General features: G+C 37.6%; 1 protein-coding gene across 10 annotated transcripts in view; it reads right to left on the minus strand.

The window, feature by feature from the left end:
- Positions 1–2,342: 2,342 nt before the first annotated feature.
- The window catches only part of ikzf2 (IKAROS family zinc finger 2), a 159,022-nt gene continuing 144,274 nt past the window's right edge, over positions 2,343–17,090 (minus strand). For 4 of the 10 annotated variants that reach the window (XM_063051571.1, XM_063051569.1, XM_063051570.1 and 1 more), the window contains exons 6-8: positions 14,581–14,715; positions 7,679–7,810; positions 2,345–5,416 (exon numbers count right to left, since the gene is read on the minus strand). In XM_063051571.1, the coding sequence (XP_062907641.1) occupies positions 4,686–5,416; positions 7,679–7,810; positions 14,581–14,715 (998 nt within the window). In that variant the 3' untranslated portion in view covers positions 2,345–4,685. Of the gene's footprint in view, positions 5,417–7,678; positions 7,811–14,580; positions 14,716–17,090 lie in introns of all 10 variants that reach the window. The other 6 variants (XM_063051573.1, XM_063051567.1, XM_063051576.1 and 3 more) reach the window with 5 other exon arrangements.

Raw genomic sequence — 17,090 nt, forward strand, 5'->3', positions numbered from 1 at the left:
CAATCACAAGAACACCAACAGGGTGCACTCAGCTCTCACCTGTGGCTCCAAGGCATGCTAAATCAGGTGAGGCTAGCTGGCGTGCTTTATACCCCAGTGAGATAGGGACATGCCTGTCCTAGCATGAGATATCAGCTCTGGCAGACTGGGTGGATGAGATCTACAGTGACATCCAACGGCCAGGGGCATGGTTGTGCAATGCTCTGTGGAGAGGTAGGGCATGACAAGGCACAGAAGTCATGGTCATCCACTGGAACCAAGGCAGACCCCAGCTATGATGACTACTTGTACTACTGGGACCGGACTTCCAAGGTCGAGAAAGTGGAATTGTCCTAGTGCAATGGTTTTTCCACTTGAAACACTCTTCTGCACAGGTTTCCTGTCATCATCGGATACAGCACATAACCACCAAACCAACTATTAGGAACTAATACACAGTTTTATAGTATTGTACTCGCATTGATAGTGTTCTAACTTGTTCTGTATTTCATTTAAATACATAATTTGTTAATCAGTTAAACAGTAGTTTGTTTCTTTTTATAACTTCTTAACTATTTCCATGAAAGTAATTGGGGCAGCTGCTTAACTGGGCCAAATTATACTGGTCCCAATTAATCAGAATCCACTGTACTTAAAAGTATCACTTGGTTGTGGAATGTACCATATAAAATTTTTTACTAATGCATTGAAATATTATCAATTACATTTTAAGAGGCTCAGAGAAGACACCAGAAACGGCAGAGTCTGGAGCAGCAAACAATCTACTGGAGAAAATTAGTGGTCATTCAGCATTCTATAGGAGGAAAGCAATTGTCATTGTTTGGTGTCAATCCTTTTCATCAGGACTGAGAGTAAAGAGACCAGATGGGCAGTATAGATAGGAGAAGGGGAGTGGCAAGAAAGGATTCCAAGGTAATTGGTAGCTTGAGGAAGGGTGTCAGATGAAGGGCAGCTAGCACCAGGTAGGGTATGGAGCTGGGAGATGCAGCAGATGTAGAACATTACAGCACAGTACAGGCCCTTTGGCCCACAATGCTGTGCGGAACCTTTAATCTACTCCAAGATCAATCTAACACTTTCCTCTCCCACAGCCCTCTATTTTTCTTTATATTTTTGTGCCAATATAAGAGTCTCAAAAGTTCCTCTAACATGTACGTTCCGCGCTCTTACCACCCTTTCTGTAAAAATGTGTTTTTTCTGTTTCTCCTCTTCCCCCCAACTCTTTATTCCAATCCTCTTCTCCTCCCATCTTTATCTTCCACCCACTGCCCCCCAGATCCCCATCATCCATCTTTATCCCCTTCCCCAGCTTTCCAACCAATTCTTCACCACCACCCCTATATCTCTTTTCTCCTCTCATGGCTCCCATTCTCACCTCCTTTATTTATCAGAATTTAGTACTGGTGTTGCTGTTTATCTCCCTCCAGCAGCCATCTTCCATCTCCACACTGCCCTCCCCCACCTTGCTCCATCTGTTGCTGCCCGACCTTGCTGAGTTTCTATTACATTTTGCATGTGTTGCTGACGATCTCCAGCATCTGCAAAATCTCTTGTTTATGATTTGCTCCATCTATTGTTTTTTTTATTTTTCCTCTCTCTCTTCATCTGCTTCTATCTATCAAACCATCCACAGTCTTCCAACTCCACCCTCTCTCACTGCCGTACCTGATACTACTTGCCTGTTACCTTACAGCTCTCTTCAGTCCATCAATCACATCAGAAACTTTCTCGCTACTCCCCTTCTCCTCTCTATGCTGCTGTTTTGCCTCTCAACTCTCAGTCGCGTTGCATGGTTTTGACCTGAAATGTCGACAAATTCTTGTCTCCTACAAATACTGCTCGACCCAGAGTTCCTCCAGCAGATTGTCTGTTGCTTTAGTCTCATATATCCCATTTATATTGAGCTGCTTCTTTCTCTAAAAAATATGATAGCTTCTGCTGGACATTTGTTTCTATTACGATATGAGGGAAGCTCATGGAATGACAACAGAAAGAAAATGACATCATATACTTTGTCAGATCTTGTTTTCGAGTAGCAATTTCCTACATCAGCTTACTAACTTTCTCATAGTTCTCAGAAGCAAACAGTGATAATTTCAGTGCTTGACTAAGATGAGAGGTTAGATTGGGGTAAGCGCCAATAGCAAGCCATGGGGTGCACTCCCAAGTTCAAAACCAATTTACAAAATATTTTTTGTTCTTGTGTCCTAATACCTCTTCAATTATACATATTGTTATATGCAGATCTAACTGACTTGAAGTAATTTGTGCACTGGCAAGGAATCAAGCTCCAGAGAGAAGGAAGAAAATCAGCAAATGCAAGTATGTTGTATTTTTTAATACATTTATCTTAGATTCAAACATTTAGTTTGCTTTGCAACCTTACTGTTACTCAAATAAATATGACGAAGAAATGCAAGTTTTCAAATTATCCAAACACAGTTTATAAACTGTTGTCAAAAACAATAATATCAGGGCAACAGAAGGGTAATTAGCTTTCAAACCAGTTTTGTTAATCAATTAGATCAAGGCCATCACAGTTCTTAATTCTTTCCAACTTCCTTTGTTATGTAGCCTTAAATATCCTAGCTCAAATATCTTTTAATTTTAGCCTGAACATATTCAATTGATTCCTGGTCTCAAGAACTCTGTAGGAAATAGGGTTCCAGGTATGCATTTGTTGTACTGCAATTTAATTGAAAATAAATTATTTTAAAATAAATTTAGCATGGCAAGAAAACGAATGCACTTTTTATTCTTGTGTGTTAATTTTTTTTAGGATCCACAAATACAAGAATTGTTAATTTCATACATGTAAAAATCTCATCAAAATTAATCTTTCCAATGAAGTAATGGGACTGAGTGAAACGCCACACAGAATTCATTCCTGAGGTTCCCTAAATTTATTTCAGTATTCTCGCACTCAAACAGTACAAACCTTACAGTAGTTTTCCCTAAAAAAATATTAACAAAGATTCTGCGTTTTTTTGTTTTTGTTTTAAACAAGCCATGTTATTTAGGTCACAGTAACGAGGGTTTTCAATACAGTCTTAAGAATCAGTTAATGGTTTTCAAAAAACATTTTACATAAACTATTTCCTAAATTGAGAAAATACATTATACAGTTCAAGGAAAAAAAAAAGTATTGCACTTGCAAACTGCATTCATTTGTATAGTATAACCGGTTCAAGTTTGGAGAGTCTGCTGTGGACTCTTGTGATCCTTACACCACTGAATGACAAGAAATTGAGAGGGAAAATTTTTAGAATTAAATTTGGGCTATGATCAGCTGCTGCCAATACTTGACATCAGAATAGTTTTATTTTAAATTTTAATTAAAACATTTAAAAAGATTTAAAACATATACTGTACTATTATTGTCAATGCTGAAACTTCCTAAATAATTGCATAAAAGTTTACTGTTTCAGTCTTCTTACAAAGGTATGTTATAAGGAAAATGTACATCCAGAGTTTTACACTTAAAAACCCAGTATATGTTGCCACCATTAAACAAACCAAGGAGGAGGTTCCAGTTATCCAATTCCAGTAGCAAATGCACTACAAAGCTAATGTACCTTTTATTTTTCAAGCATTTTCATGTATAAAACTACACTTTAGTACAAAAATATGTAAACAGCTTATACCTAATGCTTCAGCAACAAAAAGCCAGAGGATTTAGGACAGGGACACTTGTCCCAGATTAGAAAATGCTACATGAAACAGGAAGTGAGTCTGGTTAAGAACTGACAGTGCTTCACAATCAGTTATATGATCACAGTTTCAGAGTCTTAATACATCCTTCCCCTTGTTGCTATATGTTCATTAACAACAGTCTCCAGTACTTTATGAGAATTTCCAGTAAGTGCATAGTTTGGGTCCTAATTTTGTTCCCCCCTTCAACAAGCAATCTAATTGTGAGAGGTAATCTTTATTCAAGGAGCAAGTGCCACAAAACAGGTTGTCATTCTTGACATCTGACTATATCATTCATCTCTAGCTTGTAAAATGCAGGTATATTTAAGATGGAAATCATCAAAAATAAGAAGCAACAACATAAGTTTAACACTGACCAGTAAGTAAATGTACTTTATCCAACCATTCTTTTCCTATCCAAATTTATGTTGTTCCTTTTCAATTAAGTTGGTCATCATTGCAAGATAGATAAAAAAAAAATCACAAGTGCTTGGTTCTCTTCTTTTGCATTGATTTGAGTTTCTGAAACAGCCAATAAAATTAATTCTGGAAGGTGAGGAAGTATTAATCTTCCGTTCGTAATCCATTTAGCAATTAAGGAGGTGCTGTACTGTTTAAGATATAGTTCACCCTTGACCCGCCATCATTTTTTAAAAATTTCATCACTGAAATTCTACATATGAGTCAATCACTAACTTGTCACAGTTGCACCTACACAAAGACTGAGATGAATGATACATCGTTTTGAAGATGACATGACTGACAACTTACTTTTCATAAACTAAGGGCTAATTTTAATTCCCACAATGTCATATATAAATGAAAAGCGTATTACTGTAAATGAGTGGAATATACTCACTACAGTATATTCTTGGTCCATGGATAGTTAAAAACAAGGCAAACTGTCTGTCACCAGGCCACTTCTGCCTTTCAGTTATGTCAATGTGGGATTTCAAAAATCAGTTCTTCATCACTGTCCTAGCACTCAAGGCCTAGTGGAATGTGTGTTCTCCACGAACAATGTGCGATGAAAATTCATAGCGATCCTGGCTTCTGTAGCCGCAGATGTTGCACTCAAATGGGTCTCTGAAACCATGGCAGCCCATGTGAATGGTGTACATGACATGGTCTAGAAACAGCACACGGCAGTGCTCACACTTGAAAGCCCTAATCTGCTCACCCTCTTCGCTGAAGACCCTGTATATCTCTTTAGAGGTATGAGACAAAACTTTTGTAGTTTCCAGAGCCTTAGTTTCCTCTTTTGTGTAGGCTGGACTTTGTTTGCTCTGAGAAGTTAAGGCTGGGACTCCAGGGTATTGCTGAGCACTTCGATCATCATGGCTGCTTTCTGTATCAGTAGAATCTAGACAACTGTTACTAGGAGACATTCCTCTTTCCATTGTTGGATGCTTTGCTCTAATAAGAGAGATTGGGCCATCCATTACATTTTCGTGGCTTTCTGCTATTTCCCTGCTGCTTGGCCTTTCGAGCCTTGTTGGATGGTATACCTGAGAATAGACTGAATTCATAACTGGAACTGCTTCTGCTATTGAGCTGGGTTGATGCTGCATTAAAGGTCTGAGGGACTCAGCCCCAAGATATGTAATTGCATTATTGATAGCTTGATCCATCATGTGCGAATGCATGTACTCTGCTTCCTTCTCATAGTTCAAGCTCATATTAAAATTGATGTCTGGATAATTCAAGCGCATGAATTTTTCACCTGGAAGAAAACAATGCAGGTAAGTATCTTTCACATATAACTTAAATGTAACTCTCAGAAATATTTATAACTGATTTGAAACAGAGTTGAATCATAATTATAAAGGAAAATGTTCAACTCTACGCCCAAAATCTCAAATCACAAGCTACCCTTACTGATACTTCATACATGACTAACATGGATAAGCACAACTCTAATGCCATATTTAAGTTAGTTGATGACACCACTGTCAAAGGCTGAATCAAAGGTGGTGATGAATCAGCACATAGGAACGAGATTGAAAATCTGGCTGAGTGATGCCATAATAACAACCTTTTACTCAATGTCAGCAAGACTGAGGAGTTGACTTCAGAAGGAGGAACCCAAAGGTCCATGAGTCAGTCCTCATTGGGTGATCGGAAGCGGGGAGAGTCAGCAACCTTAAATTTCTCAGTATTATCATTTCTGAGGACCTGTCCTGTGCCCAGCACACAAGTGCAATTATGAAGAAAGCACAGCAGCACATCTACTTCCTTAGGAGTTTGTGAAGATTCAGCATGACATCTATAACTTTGACTAGCTTCTACAGCTGAGTGGTGGAGAGTAAATTGACTGTTTACATCACAACCTAGTATGGAAACACCAATGCTCTTGAATGGAAAATCCTCTAAAAAAATAGTGGATTTAGTCCAGTCCATCACGGATAAAGCCCTCCCCTCCATTGAAGACATCTACACAGACCGTTGTTGCAGGAAAGCAGCGATCATTATCAGAGACCCCCACCACCCAGGACATGTTTTCTTCTCATTTCTGCCATCAGCAAGGTGGTACAGAAGCCTCTGAACTCATACCAGGTTCAGGAACAGTTATCACCCCTCAACCGTCAGGCTCCTGAACCAGAGGGAATAACTTCACTTGCTCCATCACTGAACTGTTCCCACAAGCTATGGACTCACTTTCAAGGACTATTCATCTCATGTTTTCTATATTTACTGCTTATTTATTTATTATTATTATTATTTCTTTTTCTATTTGCACAGTGTATTGTCTTTTGCACACTGGCTGTTTGTCCTGTTGGTGCAGTCTTTCATTGATTCTATATTTATTGAGTATGCACACAGAAAAATGAATCTAAATGTATATGGTGACATACAGGTGTACTTTGATAATACATTTTTTTGAATGTTAAACTTTGATCTAGATGGAAGCCCAAACTTAATAGGACCCAAAACCAGGTATAACCTGTGCAATGTAAGCTAACCATGACAGAGCAGAGTGGCTTTGGGTTAAGCCGCAGGCCTTAATAACGTAATTTCACCAACCAAAACTGACAGAACAACTTGCTGGTATAGGTCTGGCCAATCTATCCACAAATAAGTTAGGGGAGGAGGGCTATATCCAGTGGAACTTTTATCTAGAGTAGCGTAAAAATGCAGTAAGTTATGAATGAAACTATGGCGCTGTCGAGGAGTTGAGAGAAACAGTACTCCTGGGCCTTTTTCCATTCTGCCATTCACAGGCAACAGTTCAATCACTGGGACAATAAAAAAGAATAAAGCTCATCTGTCATTTTTAAAATAATATACTGGACATTAATATTTCCAGATTAGTAAGTGGCTTACTTCCTGTTTTTTTTTAATATAGCTACTTTGGAACTACAATAATAACTGGAATATATAAAATGGCCACATAATAGATGCAAAACATACATGCTTCTGCATGTGTGTGTGAGATATGCTACTTGCACATGTGCACGGGTACATCAGTTGAAAAGGTAGGAAAATGTTAGTTAATTGTAATTCAATTTTCTGACTTTAATAATCAAGTCTCTGTAGGCCGAGGGAATCTACTCAGTATAATCTACTCAAGCTGCTTATTAACCTCAAATAATGTTCAGTTCATCCAACTCCTCACTGTTAGTACAGGAAAAGTGACCATTAGGGAAGGAGCCAAATTGAGCACAGTTCCTTATCAACAGTCAAGCATGATAACTGTGCCCTAAATCCCACATTACCTAGCTGTAAAATGGTGGTGAATCAGCTATTTCTTTGTAATAGTGTATAATGCTGACTACAGCAATCAAGTATAAATATTTGTTTAAATTCATGCATTCAACAGTCAAAACTGCCAAAACAATAGCAATTCACAGGAAACAGATATATTCTTTATTCCTTCTTCAAATTCTCTTTCACATGCCTTTCTTTTGGAATATGCCCATCTTTGAAAAGGCAGTATTAACAACAATGCAATTTACTAATTACAAAGAAAGATAGCAAATCTCACCAACAAACTTTTGAGGTGTGGAGCTTTTGCGTTTTCCAACATTGCTTGCCAACCTCTCGATGACTGCTGGTCTTTCAAACTGCATCAGAGGAATATGGTCTGCTGCTGGATCCTGCTCTTTGTAATCATCTACTGAATAAAGAAACATAGAATATTCAACAAGAGGACTCTATGAGACTTTTTATTTTCAAATATGGCACCCTAATATTTTGTGTTTAAATTGTTTAAAACAATGGAATTCGAATATTAGAACTCTTACAAGAGCAATCATCAAGTGCATGTGCTCCTCAATAGTCAAAGAACAATTACTAAGAGTATAAGTAACGATTTCTGCTGGAATATTGAAGGTTATCAAACAGTCTGCACCTAAATTAGGATCTGAATATTTAGGGTAACACCAAATAACAACTTATGAACTTGTATCATGTAATTTGAAATACATATACCAGGAATGGGGAAAACAGTGAAATAGATTGCTGCCCAACCACATCTAAAATTTTTGTGGATTTAACATTGTGTCAAACAATGACATAAATCAACTGTTGCAGACTTATTAATTTTTGTAACTCAATTCTTGCTTTATTCTATTATTTAGGTAAATATTTAAAGATAAATATCACAGGAAATAAAATTGAAAGAGTGCAGATAGAATTTACATCGTTGTTGCTAGACCTTGAGAATCTGAGATACAGGGAAAGTTCAAAATTCAAAGTAAATTTATTATCAAACTACGTGTGTGTGTATATGTGTATATATATCATAAGACATAGGAGCAGAATTAGGCCATTTGGCCCATCAAGTCTTCTCCGCCATTCAATTATGGCTGATCCTTTTTTCCCCTCCTCAGCCCCACTCCCCAGCCTTCTCCCTGTAACTCCCTGTCATGTCTAATCAAGAATCTATCAAGCTTTGCCTTAAATACACCCAATGACTTGCCGTCCGGAGCTGCCTGTGGTAATAAATTCCACAAATTCACCAGCTTCTGGCTAAAGAAATTTCACCGCATCTCTGTTTTAAATGGACACTCCTCTATCCTGAGGCTGTGCCCTTTTGTCCTTGACTCCCCCACATGGGAAACAACCTTTCCACATTTACTCTGTCTAGGCCTTTCAACATTTGAAAGGTTTCAAAGAGATCCCCCCTCATCCTTCTAAATTCCAGCAAATACTGACCTAGAGCTATCAAATGTTCTTCGTATGATAACCCTTTCATTCCTGGAATCATCCTTGTGAATCACCTCTGAACCCTCTCCAATGCCAGCATATCTTTTCTTAGATGAGGAACCCAAAACTGTTCACAATTCTCAAGGTGATGCCTCATCACTGCCTTATAAAGCATCAGGATCACATCCCTGCTCTTGTATTCCAGACCTCTTGAAATGAAAGCTAATGTTGCATTTGCTTTCCTCATCACCAACTCTACCTGCAAGTTAACCTTTAGGTGTCCTGCACAAGGACTCCAAGTTCCTATGCAGCTCAGATTTTTGGATTTTCTACCTGCTTGGAAGACAGTCTGCACTTTTATTTCTACTACCAAAGTGCATGACCATGCATTTTCCAATATTGTATTTCATTTGCCACTCTTAGTCAACCTGTTTCCTCAACAATATCTGCCCCTCCACCAATCTTTGTATCACCTGCAAACTTAGCAACAAAGCCACCTATTCCATCATCTAAATCATTGATATACAGCATAAAAAGAAACGGTCCCAACACTGACCCCTGTAGAACACCACTAGTCACTGGCAGTCAATGAGAAAAGGATCCTTCCATTCCCACTCGCTGCCTCCTACCAATCAGCCAATACTCTAATACTTGGACAATACTTGTATACAAGTTATCAGATACAACCAAGATTCGTTTTCTTGTGGGCATACTCAGTAAATCCAAGAACCATAAGAGAATCAGTGAAAGATTACATCCAAAATGTCAGACAAACAACCGATGTGCAAAAGATGACAAACGATGCAAATGCAAAAGAGAAAAAACACAAAAAAGGGTTGAGGACACAAGATGAAGAGTCTTTCAAAGTGAGTCCATAGGTTGTGGGATATTTCAGTGATGGGTCAAGTGAAGTTTAGTGATGTTATCCCCATTGTTCAAGAGCTTGATGTTTGAGGGGTAATACTGCTCCTGAACCCAACAGAGTGAGTCCTGAGCCTCCTGTAGTTCCTTCCTGTTGGCAGCAGCAAGAAGAAAATGTGACCTGGAAGGTGGGACTCCCAATGATGGATGATGCTTTCCTGCAACAGTGCACCGTGAAGATGCTGCAAATGGAAGGGAGGGCTTTACCTGTGATGGATTGTGCCATATCCAATACTTATTGTGGGAATTTTCTGCTCAAGGGTGTTGGTGTTTCTATACCAAGCTGTGGTGCAACCAGTCAATATACTCCCCACCACACATCTATAGAAATTTGTCTAAGTATTAGATGTCATGCCTAATTTTTGCAAACCTCCAAGGAGGCAGAGGAACTACCATGCTCTCTTCATAATTGTCCTTATGTGCTGGGCCCAGGACAGGTGCTTTGAAATGATAACACTGAAGAATTCAAAGCTGCTGACCTTCCACACATTTGATCCCCCAGTGAGGACTGGCTCATGAACCTCAGGTTTCCACCTCTTGAAGCCAATGATCAGCTTCTTGGTCTTGCTTACAGTGGCATGCAAAAGTTTGAGCACCCCGGTCAAAATTTCTATTACTGTGAATAGCTAAGCGGGTAAAAGATGACCTGATTTCCAAAAGGCATAAAGTTAAAGATGACACCTTTCTTTAATATTTTAAGCAGATTACTTTTTTTCATTTCCATCTTTTACAGTTTCAAAATAACAAAAAAAAAGGCCCGAAGCAAATGTTTGGACACCCTGCAGGGTCAGTACTTAGTAACACCCACTTTGGCAAGTATCTCAGCTTGTAAACACTTTCTGCAGCCAGCTAAGAGCCTTTCAATTCTTGCTTCGGGGATTTTCACCTATCCTTCGTTGCAAAAGGCTTCTAGGTCTGTGAGATTCTTGGGCAGTCTTGCATGCACTGCTTTTTTGAGGTCTATCCACAGATTTTCGATGAGGTTTAGGTCGGGGGACTGTGAGGGCCATGGCAAAACCCTCAGCTTGAGCCTCTTGAGGTAGTCCATAGTGGATTTTGAGGTGTGTTTAGGATAATTATCCTGTTGTAGAAGTCATCCTCTTTTCATCTTCAGCTTTTTTACAGACGGTGTGATGTTTGCTTCCAGAATTTGCTGGTCCTTAATTGTATTCATTCTTCCCTCTACCAGTGAAATGTTCCCCGTGCCACTGGCTACAACACAAGCCCAAAGCATGATCGATGCACCCCCGTGCTTAACAGCTGGAGAGGGGTTCTTTTCATGAAATTCTGCACCCTTTTTTCTCCAAACATACCTTTGCTCATTGTGGCCAAAAGGTTCTATTTTAACTTCATCAGTCCACAGGACGTTTCCAAAATGCATCAGGCTTGTTTAGATGTTCTTTTGCAAACTTCTGATGCTGAATTTTGTGGTGAGGATGCGGGAAAGGTTTTCTTCTGATGACTCTTCCATGAAGGTCATATTTTTGCAGGTGTTACTGCACAGTAGAACAGTGCACCACCACTCCAGAGTCTGCTAAATCTTCCTGAAGGTCTTTTGCAGGCAAACGGGGGTTTTGATTTGCCTTTCTAGCAATCCTACGAGCAGTTCTCTCGGAACGTTTTCTTGGTCTTTCAGACCTCAACTTGACCTCCACCATTCCTGTTAACTGCCATTTCTTAATTACATTACAAACTGAGGAAACGGCTACCTGAAAACCCTTTGCTATCTTCTTATAGCCTTCTCCTGCTTCGTGGGCATCATTTATTTTAATTTTCAGAGTGCCTGGCAGCTGCTTAGAGGAGGCCATGGCTGCTAGTTGTTGGGACAAGGTTTGAGGAGTCAGAATATTTATAAAGCTTTGAAATTTGTATCACCTGACCTTTCCTAACGATGACTGTGAACAAGCCATAGCCCTAACAAGCTAATTAAGGTCTGAGACCTTGGTAAAAGTTATCTGAGAGCTCAAATCTCTTGGGATGCCCAAACTTTTACATGGTGCTCCTTTCCTTTTTTCACTCTAAAATTGTACAAAACAAAAATAATACACTAATCTTGCTTAAAATGTTGAAAAGAATGTTTCATCTTTAACTTTATGACTTTTGGCAATTAGTTCATCTTCTACTCACTTAACTATTCACAGTAACAGAAATTTTGACCAAGGGTACCCAAACTCTTGCATACCACTGTACATTGAGTGAGAGGTTGTTGTTGAAGGTTAAATAGGTTAAAACTTTATTCCCAAGAGTGTAGGACAATGAGGGGAGATTTGACAGAGGTATATAAAATTATGAGGGGTATAGAAAGGCTAAATGCAAGCAGGGTTTTCCACAGATTGGGTTAAGGGTGAAAGGTGAAACGTTTAAAGAGAACATGAGGGGAATCTTCTTCATTCAGATGGTAATGAGAGCTGCCAGCATAAGCGATGGATGGGGGTTTGATTTCAACATTTAAGAGAAATTTGGATAAGTATGTGGATGGGAACGATATGGAGGGCTATGGTCCGGGTGCAGGTTCACGGGACCAGGCAGAATAATATTTCGGAATGGACTAGATGGGTCAAAAGTGCCTGCATCTGTGCTGTAGTGTTCACTTTTATCCTTGATATACAAATTTTCCACATCTGAACTAGTAAATAATACTGTTAGCCTTAGTACTACTAATGTATAATGAAACAAAATTTTATTTGAGCAAAAATATTTGGACAGTGGCGTATAGTAAATGAACTTGTTTTAATATTAAGGAACTTATGAAATACATTTGCTATATTTACAGATTTGGATTTTTCTTGTTTTATATCCAGGTTATGAGAAAACTAAAAAGTGTAATATTAGTTGCAGAAGTGTTCGACTTGCTACCTTAAAAAAATAGCAAAAAACATAAAGCTGAATGTTGAAGATGCTTCACTGATTTGAAGGATTTGTAAGAGAAGTATTTTACATATTTTATGCTTCACTGAACTCATTCTCATCCCACACTGTGTTTTTATTTTATTTTTCTACAAATTACTTCCAAGTCTGATCAGTGGGGTGGGCAAATTAATCTGAATTTATCTCACTGGTCCAAATTTAAACCTCTGAGTTAGGTGGTTTAAGTCAAACTAAAGGCGAATCAGGATCAGTGGACCTGTTCTGTAAATATGTATCCCCCAAATCTTGTTGAAAAGTTTTTTAATGGATGGCAAGCCTGGGCAATGTAACCAAGCACTAACCTGCCAATAATTCCTCAACTTTCTTTAATTAGTGCATTTAATTTTATTGATGCCTAGAATAATGAAAAAATATTCCCAACAATAATCTGTATAACTATTTTAGTTATACATTAGAAAGTGGGCCAAATCAGTGGGAAAAAATATTTAATGTTGCCTAATAAGGAGAGATGGAAAAAATCTGAATGTGTCATTTGCATTGCTGTCATGGCCCACAGATCGCACTCTTTCTTTTCCTTAGGAGGTATTACAATGTAATTTTTATTCCTCCCCCCAATAGTGGCACAAAGAATACGTAAAAGTATACTTATTAAATGGTGGGAGGAGCCAAACACAGAAAAACTTTCATTTACTGTGTAAAGTTAAATTATCATTTATCTTGGGTATGAGAGAGGGGGAGACATTGGTACTGAATGTAATATAACCATTGTTAAGTGAGATAACCAGAGCAATTACAGGCCCTCATATTAGCATTCAAAACTGTTGCAAGTGTAACTCAGCATTAGTCTGTTTCATTATGGAAAATAAATCTCAAGCTATCATTTACAGAACTCTAAAAATGAAGAAAACCATAACTTTTTTCAATACTAATCTAATTGTTTTATACAAAATTATGTAAATGTTATAGTACGAAACCAGTTATGCTCCACGTTATTGTCCTTCCACCACCCTCCATCTTATGGTGCTAGAATGACTTATATTCCTTTCTTTTTAATGCACATAATTTATTTATGTTAAAAAAGTTTGCATTTCTAATCGCTTAGTTCTACAACAATTTTAAGTATTTTGAATTAGAGACCAGAATTGATTTTTAAAATTATTTTTTCAAAATAAGTTTGATCAGTGAGTTAATATTTGGAAAACAGTAAAAATTATTTGTCCATGTCTAAACTTATCCAAGAATTTGTGGCCGTAAGATGATAACCAAATCTGATTGCAAAAAATACATTCTTAATTATAATTTAGTGAACCTGCAACTCATAAGAAATTTATAAGCTGCTAACTTAAAATTTTTCATTACATTATATGGTGGGATAATAACTTTAATTGATATGATACTTCAAGTTTTCCATTTGCACATTTGACACAATGGAAAAAGAATCATTAATCTAAATTCTGCAAATACATACTTTTGACAGCTGGATTGAAGCCGTTAGTTTAATAATTTGAATAAAAACACATTTAGCTCTTTTGTAAATTTATCTCTACTTCAGAAAGTGGTGTTCAGTAATCAGTTACTGAAATTGGTATTTCTTTTGGAAAAAATGTCTAAATAAACATTATTGTTAGAATGGAAATGGTTTGTCAGTAAGTACTACTAGGAAAATCTGAAATGATAATAGTCACTTCCTCGTATCAATATTCAATCATAAAACTACATATCGTAGGAAAATATAGTATGTGAAGTAACTCTATGCCCACGTCTTTTAATTGTCGTAGTTTTGATAATAAACTAATTGCGTTGGTTGGCTACTCTTAAGTATTACAGAAAGCACAGTCAGTAATATCTAAAGTGTACACACTATCAAGATAGAGAGAAAACATAGAGCTTGAAGGTAAAATCATTGAAGAGTTACTACAAACTGGAATTCCTTCACGTCATGCCACCCACCCTGATGATTCATGGGCCGTGCAGCCTCCACGCCGCTGTTCTGCAGGTAATTGTGGCAGCGTTCTTTATGCTCCTCTAGTGAACTGCGCTGTTTGTAGCTTCTACCACAATAGTTGCACTTGTGTGGTTTGCCTACTGTGGAAGGAATTATATTCAAGTTACATCATTGTATCAATCAGTTTCTATAAACTTCAAAGGAATTTAAAGGGAAATTGTGTGCTATTAGAAGGGATTAGTAGGCAACATTTATTTATTAGCAATTTGTACTGTCATTTTAAGAAGGATTTATGATTAAAATATATATGTCTGTCATTAAACTTGCTTACGTTAACTGAGTATATTAAAACTGCTATTCATTGCTTGGAAACATTTTAAGACTAACATTCTAGGGAATTTCCAGTATTCCATCCATTTTCTCAGCAAAGGGCTTTGGTGATTACAGCATTTACCTGTGTTAGACTATATCCAACTTTATGAATGCTCCTACCGTATTTATACATGTTGGTTCTTCTACATTTTCTAGATTCAATTTTAAATTCTCACTTGATAAATATTCAATGCTTGAAGTATCAGTTTTTTATTATTATATTTTAAATAATATATTACATTATTTTCCATGTTTAATTATTGATGCTTTATATAAGGAGGGAAAGACATGAACAATTATTGTACATCCTGCATTAGCTCAGAAGGTTATCTTTTCAACACAGGGTTAAATAGTAGAAATAAATACTTTAAATTTGGATACTTTTTTCCCCACTAATGTTTGTAATTAAAACTTTCAAGCAACACAGACAAAATACTGGAGAAACTGTGCAGGCCAGGCAGCATCTATGGAAGAGAATATAGTCGACACTTCAGGCTGAGAACTTTCAGTAGGAGGCTCTTGGCCCGAAATGTCAACTGTACTCTTTTCCATCGATGCTGCCTGGCCTGCTGAGTTCTTCCAGCATTTTGTTTGTGTTACTTGGATTACTAGCATCTGCAGAATTTCTCGTTTGTAATTAAACTTTCAATATTGCTCTATATTTAGTATCTTGGTACTTTTAGTTAACAAAAATCTATCAGTATCACTATGCAGAATAAGACAAATCTCTAAAACATTTTTACTCCCTGTTCAATCTAAAAATAGAAAAAAACACATTTAACTTGACTTCTTATATGTATTTGCATAAAATCAGTCTAACACATTGAAAGTACCGAACTCACATTCATTCTTATATCCCATCCCAAATGAAGAGTTGACATTTGCAAATGGTAACAGTCTGAGCTAACAAGCTCTAAATACCCACGCGGTGCTTTACAAATGCTACAGTGATCAGGAGGCTCCGGGTCAAGTAGTAAAAATTAAAAAACTATTTGCTTTTTTGAACTGCGCTGCAAATAATGTCAACTTCTAAAAAATATTTTTGCTCACAAAACAGAGCAGATTGTACACTTTACTTTCTTAGGAAGTTTGGCGTATCATTGAAAATTCTAACAGCCTTCTACAGTGGTACTGTTGAAAGCACCTTGAGTAATTGCATTATGGTCTGGTATGACAACGTGAACGCTAATCGCTACAGTTTAATGATATTATGAGCACTTTGCACCAGAATGTACTTTTTGTTCTGTTTTCTTGAAAATATTTCTTGTGAATGCTGCTAATACATGCCTGTGATACTGCTGCAAGAAAAGCTTTCATTTCACTGTGCATATGACAATAAACTCAACTTTGGCTTTTTTTCAGAATCAGAATTAGGCTTATTATCACTGATATCATCATGATTTGTTCTTACTTGGTGGCAACAGTACAATACATAAAAATATAAGTTGCAATAAGTTATAAGAAGAAATATATACAAATAAATAAATGGTGAAACATTAGAGCAAAGTAATGAAGTAGTGTGTATGGACCATTCAGAAATCCAATAGCATAGGGGAAGAAGCTGTTCCTAAAATGCTGAGTGGGAATCTTCAAGCTCCTGTTCCTCCCCTCAGGTTGAAGGAGCAACACCTCATATTCCATCTGGGCAGCCTCCAACCTGATAACATGAATATGGATTTCACTAACTTCTGGCAATTATCCCCCTCCCTCCTGCTTCAATTTCCCACTCTGCACCCTCTCTTCCTTGCCTCTTCTCTTCTCATCACCTGCTTATTACTTTTCCTGGTGCCCCTCTTCCTTTCTTCAATGGTCCACTCTCATCTTCTATCAGATTCCTTCTTTTTCAGCTCTTTACCTCCCAGATTCTTACTTCAACCCCTCCTCCACTGAATGTCTTCACTTAGCACCTTTGAACTTATACTCCTTCTCCTTGTCCCACCTTCTTAATCTGGACTCTTCCCCACTTCCTCTCCAGTTGTGATGAAGGGTCTTGGCCCAAAACATCAGCTGCTTATTCATTTCCATTGATGCTGCCTGATCTGCTGAGCCCTTCCAGCATTTTGCAAGTGTTGCTCTGGATTTCCAGCATCTGCAGTTTCTCTTGTGTTTATGTACCGCCTCCTGATGACAATTATGAGAAGAG

Source organism: Mobula hypostoma, chromosome 6, assembly GCF_963921235.1.
Source record: "Mobula hypostoma chromosome 6, sMobHyp1.1, whole genome shotgun sequence".
Taxonomy (NCBI): Eukaryota; Metazoa; Chordata; class Chondrichthyes; order Myliobatiformes; family Myliobatidae; genus Mobula; species Mobula hypostoma.